Source organism: Coloeus monedula (genome assembly GCF_965178545.1).
Source record: "Coloeus monedula genome assembly, chromosome: 29".
Lineage (NCBI taxonomy): Eukaryota > Metazoa > Chordata > Aves > Passeriformes > Corvidae > Coloeus > Coloeus monedula.
In genome coordinates this window covers 2,738,030-2,756,054 of record NC_138809.1, presented here as the reverse complement: position 1 = coordinate 2,756,054, position 18,025 = coordinate 2,738,030, and the positions used below count along the sequence as shown (strand labels likewise).

Genomic DNA, 18,025 nt, shown 5'->3' with positions numbered 1-18,025 from the left:
CCGCCCGTTCCTGGGGCGCTTTCGTGACCCCCCCGCTCCTCACCCCCATTTCGGGGACCTCGGAGGAGAAACTGAGGCACGAGGGGACACAGCGGCCGGCGCTGGCTTTGTCCCCGTGGCTGCCACCCCAGGCCGGTTTTGGGGGGGGGGCCAAACCCCGCTCGGCCCCCCCCGGGCGGCCCCGATTCGCCGCCATTCGGAGCCGTTAATCCCCGACCTCCTCCTCCTCCTCCCGCTCCTCCTCCCGCTCTTCCCGCCGGATTAGCCGCCAGCTGTTCCCATCTGGGGGGGCCCCGCACCCCCACTCCCGGCTCCAAATCCCGCCTGGAACAGCCGCGGCATCCGGAACCGCCCGGCGGGATGGCTCCAGCCTCATCCCGACATCCCCGCAGGGCCGCGGCGGGCTGAAATCCGGGATTCGTTGGGATGTTTATTAGGATGGTTGGGGTTTTGTAGGGGAAAGGCGCCTGGAAGTTGGGGGGGCGCTGGAAGGGAGGCGGGGGGCTCCGGCTCTGTGTCGGGATGGGGATGGGAAGGGGGTCGATCCCGGCTGGAAAAGCGCGATGCGGAAGAAATGATTCTTCCCGAAAAGGCTATTTCGGGAAGAAATAAAAATCCTGCAAACCGGGCGGGGGGGGGGGGCCCGTCGGGGCCCCTTTGGGGGGCTCCACCCGTGGGAACGGCCACCCCAGGGGTCCTGGGGGGGGTCCCCGCGTCGCCCCCGAGCCCGAGCCCGGGGATGAACGGAGGGACCCGGGAGGGGCTGCGGTGGGGGAGACGTCCCCAGATCCGGCACCGGCGATTCCCGGTGGGAAGTTTTGGGGAGGGGCCGGTGTTGGGGTGACTCCGGGGGGTCTCCTGCAGCCGGACCCCCCCCTCCTCCCCCCATCCCGTTTCCTTCCTTCCGGAGTTTTCCTGGCTGAGCCGTCGCTTCCCCTCGGCCTCCGTGGGGTTTTCCAGTGCGGATCCACGTGGGAAGAGGCACCGGACCCGCTGTGGTCGTCTCTGGAGCATCCGGAGGCCTCTCCGGGGGTTCCTTCCATGGTTTTGGGGCTGTTTTGGGGTAACGGCCGGAGAGAAGGGAGCAGAAGCGAATCGCGGCCCCGGGTGTGTCCGGGAGGAAATGAGGAATCGGGAATGTGGGTGAAAGGGGGGGCTCTGACCACGTCCTCCCCTGCTCCGGGGGCCCCCGAGGGTTTGATTCCACTTTGGTGACCAGGAGTTAATTAAAATCCGCAATTTAATTAAAATCCAGCCTCCGCAGGCCGGGAACGAGCCCGGGAAGGAGCCGGGAATGAGTCGGGAGTGAGTTGGGAATGAGTCAGAAACGAGGCCCAGCCGCTTCCATGGATCCGCTCCGACCCTGGCCTTGGCATTTTGGATGTTTTCCTGGATCCCAACTTTTCCTCTTCCCGGGGAACGGCCATCCCACCCTCCGTGGGTGCATCCCATCCCTGTCCCATGGGATTTGTGAGGCCAGATGCGGCACCAGCCCCGCTATTCCCTTTGCACCGGCGCTGTTTTCCATAGGGAAACTGAGGCAGCCGGGAATGGTGACACCTCTCCATGGCACCGGTGGCTTTTCCTGGTTATCCATTAATCCCAGCGCTGCCGGCATCACTCCTGTTCCCATCGCCTTGGTGCTGCCAGGCTCGGGAATGCGGGATCAAGGATTATTCCCTAAGGAGCTGCTTGCATCCCGGATTGGGGTGCGTGGCTTTGTCCTGGGGCTCCCCAGGTGACACTCGGGGACTTTGGGATCCCCAAAAAGCCGCAGCCGGGACCCTGGAGCGTTATCTCGGGCCGGGAGCGGGATTGATCTGATAAATCCTGGCTTATCCCGGTGGAGTTAATGTTCAACCGGGTGAGGCCAACGCAGCTCCCGGTGCCAGGGCCTCTCCCAAGCTGCTATTTTAGGGGGAAAAAAGCAACATTTCCCCAAAATAGCACCTTTATCCCAACTGTCCATCCCTAGGGAAGTGCCAGCACCCGTGGAGCAGCTTTCCCAGGAAGGGTCCAGCCTGGATTTGGTGCAGTTGGGAGATAAAAGCCCCGAAATGGAGGAGAACAGGGTTGGGATTTGTGTCACCCCAAAAAGGCGCTTTGTGGGTATCCAGAGCTCAGGGGATTTGGGAGGGGTGGAATCCGATGGGATTCGCTGCTTCCTTTCGGGATTCCAGCTGCGGTGTCACCCTGGGATGGGAGGGGGGTGTTCCTGAAGGTCAGGGGTTTCCAGGGAGTGTGTGAGGGGGGAAACTGAGGCACGGGAGAGGAAGGGCTGGACTTGGGGCCACATCCGGGGTGCTGGGGCCGGAGCAGGGGGGGCTCCGAGGAACGATCCCGAGGGATGCCGGGCGTGATCCGAGGGGACTCCGGGGACGGATTCCAAGGGATGCTGGGTGGTGATCCATGATGTCTCTGGACACCAATCCCAAGGGATGCTGGGCTGTGGCTGCAGGAGCTGATCCCTCTGGGATGTTGGGATCCAGACCCTCGGGATGCTGCGGTGGGGTGGCCAGAGCTGGGCTGAGTCCAAAGTCTGATCCCTTGGGATGCTTGGGAGCCGGTCCCGTGGGATGCTGGGGTACCGATCCCGGAGGACAGCACGGGGCTGATCCCGGGGGTGCTGATCCCTCGGGGCGCTGGGATGCTGATCCCGGGGGTGCTGATCCCGGGGGTGCTGATCCCTCGGGGCGCTGGGATGCTGATCCCGGGGGTGCTGATCCCGGGGGTGCTGATCCCTCGGGGCGCTGGGATGCTGATCCCGGGGGTGCTGATCCCGGGGGTGCCGGTCCCGGGGGTGCCGATGCGGCGGTGACTCCGGGGTGCCGATCCCTCGGGATGTCGGTCCCCCGGGAGGCCGATCCCGGCTGGATCCCGGGGTTCCCGGCTGGATCCCGGGGACCCCGCGCGAACAAAGGCCCCGCGGGCAGCACGAGGCCGGGGGGCGGCGCGGCCCGCCCCCGGGGGGCGGGACCGGCAGGGACCGGGCAGGGACCGGGAGCACCGGGAGGGACCGGGAAGGAGCCGGGAAAGAGCCAGGAAAGAGCCGGGAGGGCACCGGGAGGGCACCGGGAAGGACCGGGAGCACCGGGAGGGAGCCGGGAGCGCTCCCTGGATTATGTCCCGTATCGAGTCGCTGTCGCGACACAGGAGCGATCGCGCCAAGGTGGGTCCCGGCGAGCGCAGCCCCCCCCCGAGCGAAGTCTCCCCTTTTCCAGCCCCTCTTTTGGGGTGGGGGGGCTTTTCCCTCCCCGCTCCTGTTTGGGGGGGAGGGAGGGGTCACCCCGACTTGGAAGGGCTCTGCCCTTCCCCACGCAGCCGGGGGTGGGGGGGGAAGTGGGGTTGGGGGGTTTTTGGGGGGCGCGGGGTGATGCTCGTAGAGGCGGGGGAGGGGGGGGTTCCACGCTTCGGGGGTTCCGGTGGGAGGGGGCGGAGGGCGGGGAGGGGGCGAGGCCCCCCCCCCAGCTGCTCCCCATTGTGCATCGGGGGGTGCCGGAGGAACAATGACCCCCTGCCCGCACACCCCCGCAGCTCCGGGGACCCCCGCGTGTCCCCCCCCCCCAACTTCTCCGCCGCCCCAAACTTCCCCCTGACTCTTCCTCATCCTCCTTTCCGAGGAGCTTTGGGTGACGCGAGGATGAGGATGAGGATGAGGATGAGGAAGTCGCCTTCCCCTCCTGCCGAGCGGGGGGGAGAAGTTTTAGGGACACCCCCCCCCCCCCCCACCTCAATTTTATCGCTCCCCATGGAGACAAAGCCCGGCGGGGGCGGAGGGGGAGAGGTCGGGGATGGGGAAACTGAGGCACGGAGCGCTCCGGGAGCCCGTCCGCGGCTCCGACTCCCGTGACCGGGGGGGTGCGGGGGGGGCCCGAGCATGTGGCAATGCCGGCGTGGCGAAACGCCGGCCGGGGGGGGCACGGGGGGTGCCCCGCGGGCGCTGCGGGGCTTTGTGTGCCCGCCCTGCTCGGGCAAGGCCGCCCTACGGGGGGGGGAGGGAGAGGGGGGCAACTCTCTGTGCCCCCTCCCGAGCCTCAGTTTACCCCAAAATTGTGATTTTTTTGGGGAGGGGGGGACCCCGGAGCCGCCGCTCCCCCCGTCCCGACGGCTCTTGGGTGCACTGAGTTGGTCGGGCCTGAGCCCTACGGGCAGTAGGCGGGGGGGGGGGGGGGAGTCTGGGGGTGCTCCCACCCCGGGGAGGGGTTTGGGGGGGTCAGGAGGTGGTTTTGGGGGGGGTCGGGGGTGGTTTTGGGGGGGGTCGGGGGTGGTTTTGTGGAAGGGGGAAGTGGTTGTCGGTCCCTGCGCCGCCCGGGGGCGGGGGAGAAATGGGGTTTTTTGTTTAAAGAAAGTTTCGTCCGAGAGATTTTCGCCCCACCCAGGGCCGGGGGGGGGGGGTTAGAGGGGTTGGGGGGGTCGGGGGGACCCCCCCGCGGAGGGGTCGGCACCCAGGGGCATCCTCGAAGGCAGCGGGACCCCGCCGTGCCCGGCTGGGATGGGACATGTGGGGACCCCCCCGCCACCCCCTCCGCGGCTTTACGGGGGATCCCCTCCTGCTTTTTTGGGGGGGGGCAGCTCCTGACCCCCCCCCGTCGCCCTCCTCGGAGCCCCCCAAAACAGCACAGGGGGGTCCCGCTATCCCAGATCTCCCCTCCTCAGCTGCGCCCCTAAACCCGGCGGCTTCAAACCTCCGAGGGGGCAAATTTGGGGGTGTCGGGGGAGGTTGGGGGGGGTCACCCGCTGTTTTTTTTGGTGGGGGAGGAACTGCTGGGGGTCCCCCCGTGTTTCCCGTCCCGGCCCAGCGGGGTCTTTGTTGCCTCGGCGGTGGCTTTGTTCGACGCCGGGGTGGCAGGAGGGGGGGGCTACCTCAAAGAGGGGGGGGGGCCGTCCCCAAAGAGCGGCGGGACCGTCCCCAAAAAGGAGGGAACTGCCCCCAAAAAGTGTGTGTGTGGGGGGGGGGGGGCGGCTCATCCCCAATAGCTCCGTGACGCCGTTTCGGGGTTCAGCTCCATCAAACCCCTGTCGGTTTTGGGGCGGGGGTTCCTCCCTTCACACCCGCTGCCGTTTTTAGGGTGGGGATGGCCCCGAGGGGGTTTGACAGCACCCCAAAAACTCCTCCCGAGCTCCGCGCGGAGTTTTCGGGCCTGGAGGGGGCCCCGGGCCGGAAGAGGAACCCGAAAAGCCCCGTCTCTATTTAAAGCACTGAAATTCCCCGCACGGAGCAGCCGCGTGTCCCGGCACCCCCGGTTTGTGGCGGCGCGGTTGGGGTTTGGGGGGGGCGCTGGGGGGGTTGGGGGGGATCTTTGTGTTGGGGTCTCCACTGCTGGGGGGGTTTTGGGGGTGCGCAGCCGCTCCCCTCTTCCCCCCCACTCCCTCCCCAGAGTCTTTAGGGTTTCGTGTCCCCCAAATTCCTCCCCCCCCTCAGGGGCGCGCCGTGACCCCCCCAAACACGCGGTGCTGTCCCCCCCCCTCTACAGAAGGGTGAGGGGGTGCGGGACACCCCCACCCCCCCAAAAGTCTCCCAGGGGTTTTTTTTGGGAGGCGGCGCCGGTTGCGCGTGTGTGAACCCTCCCCCCCCCCTTCTCCTGTGGGTTTTGTGAGGGGGGGTCCCGGTAGAGACCCCCAGGCTGGTGGGGGGGGGTCCCAGGCCGGGCGGGGGCAGTGGCTGGGGGGGGGAGGGAGCAGGAAGCGGCCGCGGCTCCCGCCTTTGTCTGGCGCGGTTCGGTTTCCTTCGGGGAGGGGGGGGGAAAGACGGGGGGGGGGGGCCCAAAACGGGGAGGAAAACACGGAAATCGGGAAGGGAGAAAAGCTGGGGAAGGAGGGGGGGGAAGGAAGAAAAACGGTCAAAAAAAAGAGAAAAAATTGGGGGGGGGGGTGGGAGAAAGCGGAGAAAAAAAGGAAAATAGAGTGTGGGAAAAAAAAGAGAAAATAAGCGGGGGGGAAAGGAGGGAAAGAAGGAAAAAAGAGGGGGGAAAGCGGTGAAAAAAAGGAAAAATCTGTTAAAAAGGAAAATGCAGTGAAAAAAGGAAAATAAGCATAAAAAAGGGAAAACGATAAAAAAGGGGGGAAGGGGTAAGAAAAGGGGTGAAAAAAGGTAAGAAAAGAAAATCGGGGGTGGAAAAGGAAAGAAAAGCAGAAAGAAAGATAAAGGAAAGAAAGTGGAGAAAAAGGAAAATAAATAGGGGGGGAAAGGGCTAAAAGAATAAAGGGAAAGCCAAGAAAAAAAGCACAAAATGAAAGAAAAAGAAAAGAAAGCCAATAAAGGCAGGGGGAAAGAAAAGAAACGAACAAAAAACGGACGAAAAGAAAAGAAAAACAAACAAAACCGGCGGAGCCAAGGGAAAAAAATCAAAGGAAAACAAACAAGCGGGCGGGAACAATCGCGCGCGGGGCGGATGTCGCGGCCGATGTCGCGGCTGATGTCGCGGCCGGAGGCGCCGCCGGGGCCCGGGGGGGTCGGGGCTCGGGGGGCTCGGGATGTGCTGCTGCTCCTGCGCCCCGTTCCCGGCCGACGGGGAGGCGGAGGGACCCCTGAGCCGAGAGCGGGTGAGCCCCCCCGGGACCCCCGCCCGGGACCGGGGACGCGGGGTGACACCGGGGGTCCCGTTCCTGATCCGCGGGGTCCCGCTGGTGTCTCACGCCTGCTCCGAGGGGTCCCAGTCCCGATCCGCGGGGTCCCAGTCCCGATCCGCGGGGTCCCAGTCCCGATCCGCGGGGTCCCGCTGGTGTCCCGTGGGGTCCCACTCCTGTCCGTAGGGTCCCAGTCCCGATCCGTGGGGTCCCGCTGGCGTCCCATGGGGTCCCACTCCTGTCCGCGGGGTCCCAGTCCCGATCCGCGGGGTCCCGCTGGTGTCCCGTGGGGTCCCACTCCTGTCCGTGGGGTCTCACTCCTGCCCCATGGCCGCCCCCCCTGTTCTTTCCCATCTCCCTTCCCCCTCTCCCGGCCTCCCCCAAGGGTCCCTCGGCTCCTCCCGGGGGTCCCTCAGCCTCTCCCCGCCCTCAAGGGGGGGTCGGGAGCAGGGACGACCCCCTTTGGCGTTGGGACCGGTGTTTGGGAAAAGGAACTGGGGGGTCCCGAAGCGTCGCCGTTTTGGGGGGCTGTTGGTGGGCGCCCCAAGTGCCCCGACCCGCCGGGCTCAGCGCCGGTGCCAGGCACTGCCTGGGCCGTGGGGGTGGCGAGGGGGGGCACAAAGGCCTCTCTGTGCCCGTGGAGGCCCGGGGCGGGGGGGGGGTTCCGAGGCGAGCACGGGGACACTCGGGGTGACACCGGCTCGCTCCCCTTTTCCATGCGGGAAACCCAAACCGACCCCCACTCCCCCCCAAAACCATCCCCGTGGGGGCTCAGCCATCTCCCGAGCCCCCGTTTTGGGGCGAAAAAGGGTGAAACCCCTCAATTTGGCTAAAAATAGGAGCGGGGGGGGGGGGGGGGTGCAGGACGATGTCCCCAACCCCCACGGGGCAGCGTCACCCCCGGCTGCGCCCCCGCACCCCGTCCCCATTGGGGCTGGCGCCGGGGGGGCCGTGCCGGGGCGGGGGGGATCTCTCCCGCAGCCTCCGGTTGCCGTGGAGACGGGATGCTGGGAAGCGGGAGCGAGCGCAGGGAGCGGGGTGCTCTCTCCCCATCCTCCGGGCTCCCCACCGACCCCACGGGGGACCGGCCGCTCCCGCAGCCCGCCCGGCTCCCCGCAGCCATGAGCCGTGTCCCGAGACCGGCGGGGGGGGCCGGGGGGCGGCCGCGATGCCGCAGCCCCGTCAGGCGTCCGGTGCCGCTGTCCGGGCAGGGCAAGGATAAGGAGAGGATGAAGGAAGGGAAGGAGAAGGACGCGCGTTACACCAACGGGCACCTCTTCACCACCATCTCCGTGTCCGGCATGACCATGTGCTTCGCCTGCAACAAGAGCATCACGGCCAAGGAAGCGCTCGTGTGTCCCAGTGAGTGCCCGGGGGATCCAGGGGGGAGCCGGGCGGGGGATATTCCAGGTGGATGTGCCAGGGGAAGGGGGTGCCAAGGGGGATTTGCCAGGGGGGATGTGCCGTGGCAATCCACGGTGGCATTGCTGGGGTGGGTGGCTTTGCCGGGGTGGAGTTGATGGGGTGGCTTTACCGGGGTGGCTTTGCCAGGTTGGCATTTCCAGCTTGGCTTTGCCAGGGCAGAAATGCCACGGTGGCTTTGCTGCAGTGGCTTTGCCAGGGTGGCATTGCTGGGGTGGCTTTTCCAGAGCCGAGTTGCCAGGGTAGCTTTGCCGCAGTGGCTTTTTTGGGATGGCTCTTCCAGGGTGGCTTTTCCTTCATGGTTTTGCCCGGGTGGCATGGCTGGGGTGGACATGATGGCGAGGCTTTGCCAGGTTGGCTCTGCCAGGGCGGAATTGCCAGGGTGGCTTTGCTGCAGTGGCTTTGCCAGGGTGGATTTGCCAGGGTGGCTTTCCCATCCTGGTTTTGCCAGGATGGCTCTCCTGGGGTGGATGTGCCAAGGGCAGAATCGCCAGGGTGGCTTTTCCAGGTTGAAATTTCTGGGGTGGCTTTGCTGCAGTGGCTTTGCCGGGGTGGATTTGGTGGGGTGCCTTTGCCAGGGTGGCTTAGCTGGAATGGAATTGCCAGGATGGATTTTCTGGGGTGGCTTTCTCATGGTGGCTTTGCCAGGGTGACATTTCCGTGGTGGCTTGGCCGGGGTGGCTTTGCCGCAGTGGCTTTTCCGGTGTGGATTTGCCAGGGTGGCTTTTCCTGGGGTGGCTTTTCCATGGCAACTTAGCCAGGACGGCTTTGCCGCAGTGGCCTTTGCCAGGGTGGCTTTTCCTGGGGTGGCTTTTCCATGGCGGCTTTGCCGGGGTGGCTTTGCCGCAGTGGCTTTTCCTGGGGTGGCTTTTTTTGGGATGACTTTTTTTGGGGTGGCTTTGCTGGGGCGGAATTGCTGGGGTGGCTTTGCCAGATTGGATTTGCCGCAGTGGCTTTGCCAGGGTGGCTTTTTTTGGGATGGCTTTTTTGGGGTGGCTTTGCCAGGATGACTTTTCCAGGATGACTTTGCCATGGTGGCTTTTCCAAGATGACTTTTCTGGGGTAGCTTTTCCAAGATGACTTTTCTGGGGTGGCTTTTCCACGGTGGCTTTGCCGCAATGGGCACCGCAGTGCCCATTCCCAGAGCCCGGTTCCTCCCAGATTTGTGCCCTGGAGCAGGAGATGGTTTCTCCATCCTGGCACATCCCGGCTCCCTGGCGCTGGTGGCCCTGGGCTGGCACTGGTGGCCCCGGTCTGGCGCGGTGCCCTCGGGGTTGGGGCAGCTGCTCCATGGCAGCTGCAGCTCCGGCAGCGCCTGGTGATCCGCATCCACCCGCATTCCCACCACATCTGCTGCCGTCGCTCTGCCAGGATCCGGGGGAAGGGAGGGTGGCAGGAGGGTCCCCGTGGCCTCCCCGTCACCTCTCCGTGTCCCCCAGCCTGCAACGTCACCATCCACAACCGCTGCAAGGACACCCTGCCCAACTGCACCAAGGTGAAGCAGAAGGTGAGCGTGGGTGACACGAGCCGGGTGGGTGAGGGGTTTGTGGGGGATGAGGGAATGGGGGGGATGCAGGAATTGGGGACAAACGAGGACAGTGACGCTTCCGCTCCCCCGCAGCAGCAGAAGGCGGCGCTGCTGAAGAACAGCTCAGCCCTGCAGTCGGTGTCCCTGCGCAACAAGAGTGAGTGGGGGGAGCTTCCCTTCCCTTCCCTTCCCTTCCCTTCCCTTCCCTTCCCTTCCCTTCCCTTCCCTTCCCTTCCCTTCCCTTCCCTTCCCTTCCCTTCCCTTCCCTGTGTCCCTGCACAGCCTGGGGGGTGACGGGGTGGTCCTGGCACTGACCCCCCGGTGTCCCCCCGCCCCAGATGCCATCCGGGAGCGCCCCAATTCCGCCATCTACCCCTCGGAGAGCTTCCGGCAGACGCTGCTGGGATCCCGCCGCGGCCGCCCCTCCTTGTCCCTCTCCAAGAGCGTCTCCACCACCAACATCTCAGGGTAAGGGCAGGAAAACGGGGGGGACAGGGGGATCCGGGGGTGTCCCCAGTGTCCCCATCACGTCCCACCCCCTCCCCCAGGACGTTCAACGATGACTCGCCCCTGGGCATCCGGCGGATCCTGTCCCAGTCCACGGATTCCCTCAACATGCGCAACCGGACGCTCTCCGTGGAGTCACTGATCGACGAAGGTGGGGACACCGCGGGGGGACGTGAGGATGCGGGGGAGGGACACGGGGAGCCCGTATCCCACCGATGTCACCTGCAGGCCCTGACGTCATCCTGAGCCAGCTGCTGAGCGATCTGGAGGCAGACGGGAAGGAGTTCGAGGCGGATTCCTGGAGCCTGGCGGTGGATAACAGCTTCCTGCAGCAACACCGCATGGACGTCATGAAGCGCCAGGATGTCATCTACGGTGAGGGGACATGGGGACAGGGGACAGCGGGACAGGACGTAGAGATGGGGATGCAGAGATGGGGGACATGGGGACAGGGCAGGGGACACAGGAAGAGGTTGGAGAAGCAGGAATGGGGACACAGGGGATGCAGGGACAGGGATGCAGCGATGAGGACACACGGTCAGGCTGGGTGGCCGTCCCTGGTGTCCTGTCCCCTCTGTGCTGTTGCCGGGGTGCTGTCCCTGTCCCCGGGGGTTCTGTCCCTGTCCCCGAGGTGACCGCGCCGTGCCCCCGCAGAGCTGATGCAGACGGAGCTGCACCACGTGCGGACGCTGAAGATCATGGGCGCCCTGTTCCGCAGGGCAATGCTGGAGGAGCTGCAGCTGGACCCCGGCACTGTCCAGCGCATCTTCCCCTGCCTCGACGAGCTCAGCCACATCCACGAGCGCTTCCTGGCCCAGCTCCTGGAGCGGCGCCGGGAATCGCTGGCCCAGGACAGCAACAAGAACTTCGTCATCGACCGCCTCGGTGACATCCTCGTCAGCCAGGTGGGCAGGATGGACTGGGAAATGGGGGTACGAGGGAATGGGGTACCAGGGGATGGGGATCCTGGAGGTGGGGATAGCGGGGGATTTAGGAGCCGGGGAATGGGGATACTGGGGGATGACAGTGCCAAGAAATGGGGTACCAGGGGGTGCTGGGGGACCTGGGGAGAGTGGGGGGACAGGAAATGGGCTACCAGGAAACCGGGATGCTTTGGGGTGTGGGGATGCCCGTGGATGGCAAAGGGGGGGACGCGCTCACTGATGTCCCCTTGTCCTTCCCGCTGCCAAGTTCTCGGGCCCGAGCGCGGAGCAGCTGCGCAAAGCCTACGCGGAGTTCTGCAGCAAACACACCAAGGCGCTCAAGGAGTACAAGGACCTGCTGGCCCGGGACAAGCGCTTCCAGCAGTTCATCCGGGTGGGCTCCGCGGGGACCCCGGGCTGGGCATCGGGGTCTCCATCCTCTGGAGGGACCCCCAGGATGGGGGGTCGGGGGTGTCCCTGCGTGTTCCAGGCTTTGTGCTCCAGTGGAAAACCCTTCTCCCAAATCTGTGCCTCAGTTTCCCCAACTTGTGTCCCTCCCTAACTGAGCTCTGGGGGGGGTCACTGATGGAGGGGGGGGGTCCCTGCTGATGGGGGTCACTGATGGAGGGGGGTCCCTGCTGACGGAGTGTCCCCCCTGTCCCCCCAGCGGGTGACACGGTCCCCCCTCCTCCGCCGCCACGGCGTCCCCGAGTGCATCCTGCTGGTGACGCAGCGCATCACCAAGTACCCCGTGCTCATCGAGCGCATCCTCAAGAATTCCAAAGGTACCGGGGCGGGAAGGGGCTGCGGGAAGCGGCTGCGACCCGGGACGTTGTGGGGCGGCGCCGGAATTCCATCCTCGCTGGAATTCCATCCTCCCGCCCCTGCTCGCAGACAACGAGGGGGACTGCGCGGACCTGTCGCGGGCGCTGCGGTTGGTGAAGGAGCTGCTCTCGGCCGTGGACGAGGAGGTTCACGCGTGGGAGCTCCGCGGGCGCCTCTGGGACGTTTTCCGGCGCGTGGACCCGCGGGCCAAGGTGCCGCTGCTCTGGGATAGCCGCCCCGGAGCGTTCGGGAGGGACGAGCTGCTCCGCAGGAAGCTGGTGCACAGCGGGGGGATGCTCTGGAAAACGGCGGCCGGGCGCTTCAAAGGTGGGAAGCGGCAGGGGGAAAGCGGAGAAATGGGAGTGGAGGACGTCCAGGGAGCAGGGGGTGGGGATACCGGGGAACCTCTCGTGGAATGGGGGTCCCCAGAGATTGGGGATGCCTGTGGAGGAGGATGCTGGGACACCCCCTCTTCTCCACGGCTGAATTTGGGACTCGGGGGGGGGGGGGGGGGGGGCCATGGGGCTCAGCGGGGTGAATCCCCCCACTCACCCCCGCTCACTCCAGACGTCCTGGTGCTGCTGATGACGGACGTGCTCGTGTTCCTGCAAGAGAAGGACCAGAAATACACCTTCCCCATGCTGGTGAGCCGCCCCCTCCTCATCCCGACCCTCACCGCGGCTCCACTGGGGCAGCATTCCCAGTTCCCAACGCTTCCCAATCCCGCAGGACAAGCCGGCCGTCATCTCCCTGCAAAACCTGATCGTGCGGGACATCGCCAACCAGGAGAAGGGGATGTTCCTGATCAGCGCGGCCCCGCCCGAGATGTACGAGGTGCACGCGGCTTCCCGGGATGACCGCAACCACTGGATGAAGGTCATCCAGCAGGCCGTCAGCCTGTGAGTGCCCCCGGGAATTTGGGGATGGACGAGAACCCCCCCCTCCCAGGAATCTCTTGGAAGGGCTGGGGGGGCCCCAAGTGGTTGCAGGGTGGGTGGTGGTGGGCGCTGGGAGCTGGGGGGGAGAAAGGGGGAGGGATGTGGGGTGATGGAGCTGGGGGGGGGTCCTGGCTCTGACCCCCCATCCCGGCCCTCGCAGCTGTCCGAGCCGCCAGGATTTCCCCCTGATTGAGACGGAGACGGAAGCGTCCTTGCGGAAGCTGAAAGGTGGGCGCCCATCCCTGTTCCCTCACCCCGCCTCATCCCCCCATCCCTGCTCGTCCCCCCATCCCTACTCATCCCACCCCATCCCCGCTGACCCCCCAATTCCCGCTCCCCCTCTCCAGAGCGGATGGAGCAGCACGACCGTCAGATCGCGGCGCTGCTGGAGGAGAAGGTCGGGATTTTTGCGGACATGCTGGCGCTGGGCAGCGGCTGCTCTGAGCCTCCCCCGGCCCCCCGCGGGACCCCCTTCCCTGGGGACCTCACCCGGGGCCCCCGCGGGGATGTGCTGCTGCATGACGCCATCCGGGAAGGTACAGGAGCTCCGGGATGGGGTGACCCGGGGTGGGAAGGGGTGGGAAGGGGTGGGACGGGTACCCCAGGATGCCCCAGGATGCTCTGGGATGGAGATGTTTGGATGGGGAAACTGAGGCAGGGGTCCGGCGTGTGGGAGGGGCTCACGCTGCCCTTCCCCCACAGTGGAATGCCTGAAGGAGATTTTCACGGGATGCACCCGGGATCGGGACCAGAACCAGAACAACCCCCCCGAGGCCGAGAGCTGCCCCAGCCCCAGCACCAGCAGTAAGGGGAGAGGGGGGGTGGGCGTGCTGGGTTGGGGGGACCCCCGGGACCCCCCTGAGGCTCACCCAGTGTCTCCCTGCAGACGGTGACTCCGGCAGCATCAACGGCTCCTTGGAATTCCGGGCAGATCCGGATGCTGGGCAGCGGGTGAGTTGGGGAGGGGGCACAGGGGGGCAGCTGGGGACCCCCCAGCCCACACTGGGTTCCTCAGTGTCACCGCACTCTCTCCGCAGGACGGGAATGGGAATCAGGTCCCTCCGAGGGGATCCCAGGAGGTGAGGAAAGGGTTTTGGGGTGGGTGGGTGGTGCCTCAGTGTCTCCCCCCCAGCGTGGGCACTCGGGGTTCACCGCCCACCCCCCAAATCCTGTCCCCCCCCAGGAGATCAACCAGCGCCTGGTGAACCTCTACGGGCTCCTGCTGCGGCTCCAGGTGGGACAGGGGGACAGACAGCGGGAAGGAGGACGAGGGGGTACCCCCTGCCCAAATCCATCCTGCTCCCAAATCCATTCCCTGCCCCCTTTCTCCCCCTTGCCCCCATTTGTCACCTTCCCCATCCCTCTCCTTCCTCCCATTCCCCCCTGAGCCCTCTTACCCCATCCCCCCTTTATCCCCATTTCCCCTTTTTCCCCTCTGACCCCTCTCCCTCCGCAGGTCCAGCTGACCCATCAGGAGGTGCTGCTGGAGCTGCAGGTGCCGCCGGAGGGGCTGCAGCGGCCGCGGCCCCGCCGGGGGTCCCAGCCGGCCGTGCCGGTGACCGGGGGCGCGGAGCCGGGCGCCGGGGCGGAGCTGGCGCTGCTGCAGCGGCAGCACGGGCTGGTGCAGGAGGAGCTGAGCCGCTGCCGGCAGCTGTGCCAGGAGCGGGCGCAGGAGGCGGCGGCTTTGGAGTCGCGGCTGCGGGACAGCGAGCGGGAGAGGTCCCGGTTGGAGCGGGAGCTGCAGGAGGCGCGGGGGACACCGGCGGGGCCGCGGGGGCGGCGGGCGGCGGAGCCCCGGCGCAGGAGCCTCCCGGCCGGGGATGCGCTGTACCTGAGCTTCACCCCCCCGCAGGTGGGCGCGGGGCACCGGGGGGGCACCGGGGGGCACCGGGGGGTGGGCACGGGCCGTGGGGAGCTGCGGGTGAGGGATGGGGGTGGTGTGTGACACGAGTTGTGTCCGGCCGCAGCCCCCACGCGTGGGGGGCGCAGGGGATGAGGCCTGACCCCCCCCCCCCACTCTGTTCCCCCCCCCCCAGCTGAGCCACGCCAGCCCCCCCGCCGGCCTCCCGTTCCATCCCCCCGCCTTCCCCAGCCCCCGGGACGAGCTGGAATTCCGGGGCGCCGATCCCGAGCGGCTGCGGGAGGGCGAAGACACCCTGGACGTGCTCCTGGAGGATGAGGGGGGCTTGGGGAGCCGCCACTCCCCCCCCGCCAGCCCCCGAGGTGGGTCCCCGTTTGGGGGAGGGGCAGCAGATCCCACCCTGGGGGTCCCCATCTTATTTTGGGGGAGGTTAACCTGGAGTTTTTCTCTAGATTTCCTGAGGATGCAGGATATTCCCGAGGAGGTGGAGAACAGCCAGGAGCTGAAGGAGGGCGACGGGGACAGTTAGGGACCCCCGCAGCCCCCACAGCACCCCACGATTCCCTCCCCAGGACACACCGGGGGCTGGATCCAACCGTGGGGAGCGTTGGGAAAAGCGGGATGGGGACGCTGCTATTCCCACGGGAGCCTTATGGGAACGGGTGGGGGTCCGGTCGCCCCCTCCCCTACTCCAGCCCGGGGGGCGTGGGGGTGACATCGTGTCCCTCCTCTTCCCGCTGGGATTTATTTATTTATTTGGATGCTTTGGGGTGCGGGAGGCGGCCCCGGGGGGGTGGGGGGGAACCCCCCGCTCCTGGGTCAGCGGTGACAGTGACTCCTCTCCCCCCCCCCCGGTGTCGGGGGGCTGCCCAAGGGTGGGGCGGGGAGGGACGGGGTCCCCGCGGATTAACTGTAAAAACAAAGGACAAAAAACAACAACAACAAAAAGGAAAAATATAAAAAAATTTGGAAAATCGTGAAAACGAAGAGTTTGGAGCCAAAATGAACGGGAAGGGAGCTGCGGGAGGCAGGGACCAGCCGGGCCGGGCCGGGGGGTGTCTCATCAGTGCACTGAGTGTGTGGGGTCTCAGCCGGGGGGGGTGGGGGGGGGGTGGTCTCAGCCGGGGGGGCGATGGGGCCGGGTTTGGGGCGGACCCGCAGGGCGGGGCCGTTCCCGGGGCGGTGCCGGACCCGCCGGGACGGGTGCGGGACCGGGCGCGGGGCGGGACGGGGCGGGCGGAGGACGCGGCCCCGGAGCGGCGGCTCCCGGGGGTCCCGCAGCGAGGGGAGGACGGGGGCCCGGGAGCGGAGGGGTCGCGGCTCCGGAAGCTCCGGCGGCGGGAGGGGGACGGGGGTGCCGCGGGTCCCGGCCATGAAGAGGATGTTCTCCTGCTCCAGCTCGCAAGTGACGGTGAGTGCCGGGAGGGAACAGGGGGCCCGTGCCAGCTGCGATCCCAATCCCGATGCCAGCCCGATGCCAGCCCCACTTCCAGCTGCTGTCCTAATTCCGACCCCAATCCCGATGCCAGCCCCACTTCCAGCTGCTGCCTCAATTCCGATCCCAGCCCCGATCCCAGCCCGCTGCCGGCTGCGATCCCGAGACCGACCCCAATGCCAGCCCCGATGCTGCCTCAGTCCCGACCCCAATCCAGCTCCGAGGCCACCCTCAATCCCAGACGCAATTCCAATCCCAGTCCCGATCCCGGCTGCAATCCCTACCCCAGGCTCCAATCCCACTCCCGCTTCTGATGCTGGTCCCGATGCCACCGGCAGTCCCAGCCTCATTCCCAGCCCCCATCCCAGAGGCAACCCCAGTCCCAGCCCCAATCCTGACCCGAATCCAGCCCCCAGCCCCGACCCTCTTGCCCCCAGCCCCGGCCCCGCTGCAGGTCCCACAGCCCATCTCTGCTCCCAGCCCCGGTTCCCGTCCCCGGACCATGGTCTCGGCCCCTGCTCCCGGTGCCGGTGCCGGTGCCACTCCCGCCCGGTGCCACGCTGGAGCCCAGCCCGGCTCGGTGGCACTCGCCAAACCAGCCGGGCGGGCACAGGCCGGGACACGCTCCGTCCTCTCCGCCCCTTCCCGGCTCCGCGGGGATCACGGAATCCCCACGGAGTGGGGAAACTGAGGCAGGAGACGCACGGGGGGCACGACACTGGGCGGTCCCATCCCGGGGTGGGGGTCCCGTGCAGGATTTGGGGTCCTGTCCTGCATTTGCGGTCCCATGCCACCCCCCGCAGATGGAGAGCTGGACGCGGCAGGACCAGAAGCTCCTGGAGGCGGTGACACGCGGGGACGTGGCCCGGGTGGCCACTCTGGCCGCCCGCAAGGCCGCCCGCCCCGCCAAGCTCAACGCCAGGGGACAGTCCGCGTATGTCACCCCTGGGGGGACACGGGGGGCCGCAGGGGGGTCCCGGGGGGGGGTTGTGGCACGGGTCACGGCCACCTCTCGCCCCTCAGGCTCCATCTGGCCGCGGCCGGGGGTCTCACCGAGTGCCTGACGCTGCTGCTGGAGCACGGGGCCCCCGTCAATGACAGGAACGATGATGGTAGGTGGGGACACCTTGGGGACATCTTGGGGACACCTTGGGGACACCCAGCCAGGTCCCTGTGTCACCTTTGGAGGAGCCCAGACCTGCACCCCAAGGAAGGGCAAGGATCCCCGGGAGCACCCTGGGGAGTGTTCCCAAGGAGGGGGTGTCCCTTGATGGAGCGGGGTGTCCCCTGAGGGTGTCCCCAAGGAGGGGGTGTCCCGTGGGGGTGTCCCCAAGGAGGGGGTGTCCCGTGGGGGTGTCCCCAGAGCCCGGCCCGGTCCCCACAGGTAGCACCGCCCTTCACTTGGCCACCATCGCCTGCCAGCCCCAGTGTGTGAAGGTGCTGCTGCAGGTACAGAGCAGGATGGGAATGGGAATGGGAATGGGAATGGGAGTGGGAATGGGAGTGGGAATGGGATGGGGATGGGGATGGGGATGGGATGGGGATGGGGATGGGGATGGGGATGGGGATGGGAATGGGAATGGGAGTGGGGATGGGAATGGGATGGGGATGGGATGGGAAAGGGAATGGGATGGGGATGGGAATGGGAATGGGAATGGGATGAGATGGAAATGGGAATGGGAATGGGAATGGGAATGGGATGGGAATGGGAATGGGATGGGAATGGGAATGGGATGGAAATAGGATGGGAATGGGAATGGAAATGGGAACGGGAATGGAAATGGAAATGGAAACGGGAATGGAAACAGAAATGGGATGGAATGGAATGGAATGGGATGGGATGGGATGGGATGGAAATGGGAATGGGAATGAGAATGGGAATGGGAATGGGAATGGGATGGGAATGGGAATGGGAATGGGAATGGGAATGGGAATGGGAATGGGATGGGAATGGGGATGGAAATGGGAACAGAATGGGAATGGGATGGAAATGGGATGGGAATGGGATAGGAATGGGAT

The 18,025-nt window shown here is 66.5% G+C and overlaps 1 protein-coding gene across 4 annotated transcripts; it reads left to right on the top strand.

Annotated features, from left to right (window-relative positions):
* Window positions 1-3,041: 3,041 nt before the first annotated feature.
* On the top strand, window positions 3,042-15,327 carry ARHGEF2 (Rho/Rac guanine nucleotide exchange factor 2). Of its 4 annotated transcripts, XM_082298459.1 has the most exons (23): window positions 3,042-3,169; window positions 5,069-5,243; window positions 7,779-7,929; window positions 9,429-9,496; window positions 9,611-9,674; window positions 9,856-9,985; window positions 10,066-10,175; window positions 10,253-10,399; window positions 10,679-10,929; window positions 11,216-11,341; window positions 11,615-11,732; window positions 11,842-12,099; window positions 12,340-12,416; window positions 12,502-12,671; window positions 12,871-12,938; window positions 13,058-13,246; window positions 13,413-13,514; window positions 13,597-13,661; window positions 13,748-13,789; window positions 13,894-13,944; window positions 14,167-14,562; window positions 14,747-14,933; window positions 15,024-15,327. In XM_082298459.1, exons 3-23 carry the CDS (start codon window positions 7,797-7,799, stop codon window positions 15,098-15,100), a joined length of 2,829 nt encoding a protein of 942 aa, XP_082154585.1. In that variant the 5' UTR covers window positions 3,042-3,169; window positions 5,069-5,243; window positions 7,779-7,796; the 3' UTR covers window positions 15,101-15,327. The 4 variants fall into 4 exon arrangements, with proteins under 4 accessions (XP_082154585.1, XP_082154584.1, XP_082154583.1 ...); XM_082298458.1 differs by lacking the exon at window positions 5,069-5,243 and having other exon boundaries at window positions 3,048-3,169; XM_082298457.1 differs by lacking the exons at window positions 3,042-3,169; window positions 5,069-5,243 and having other exon boundaries at window positions 7,588-7,929; window positions 9,614-9,674.
* Window positions 15,328-18,025: the final 2,698 nt, after the last annotated feature.

What these genes read in the sequence shown, in the direction of transcription:
- ARHGEF2 (XM_082298456.1), top strand. Translation starts at nt 7,689, where the DNA reads ATGAGCCGTGTCCCGAGACCGGCGGGGGGGGCCGGGGGGCGGCCGCGA. An exon ending in TCCACCACCAACATCTCAGG is followed by an intron (nt 9,986 to 10,065) that starts GTAAGGGCAGGA and finishes CCCCTCCCCCAG; the next exon opens with GACGTTCAACGATGACTCGC. An exon ending in ATCCAGCAGGCCGTCAGCCT is followed by an intron (nt 12,672 to 12,870) that starts GTGAGTGCCCCC and finishes CGGCCCTCGCAG; the next exon opens with CTGTCCGAGCCGCCAGGATT.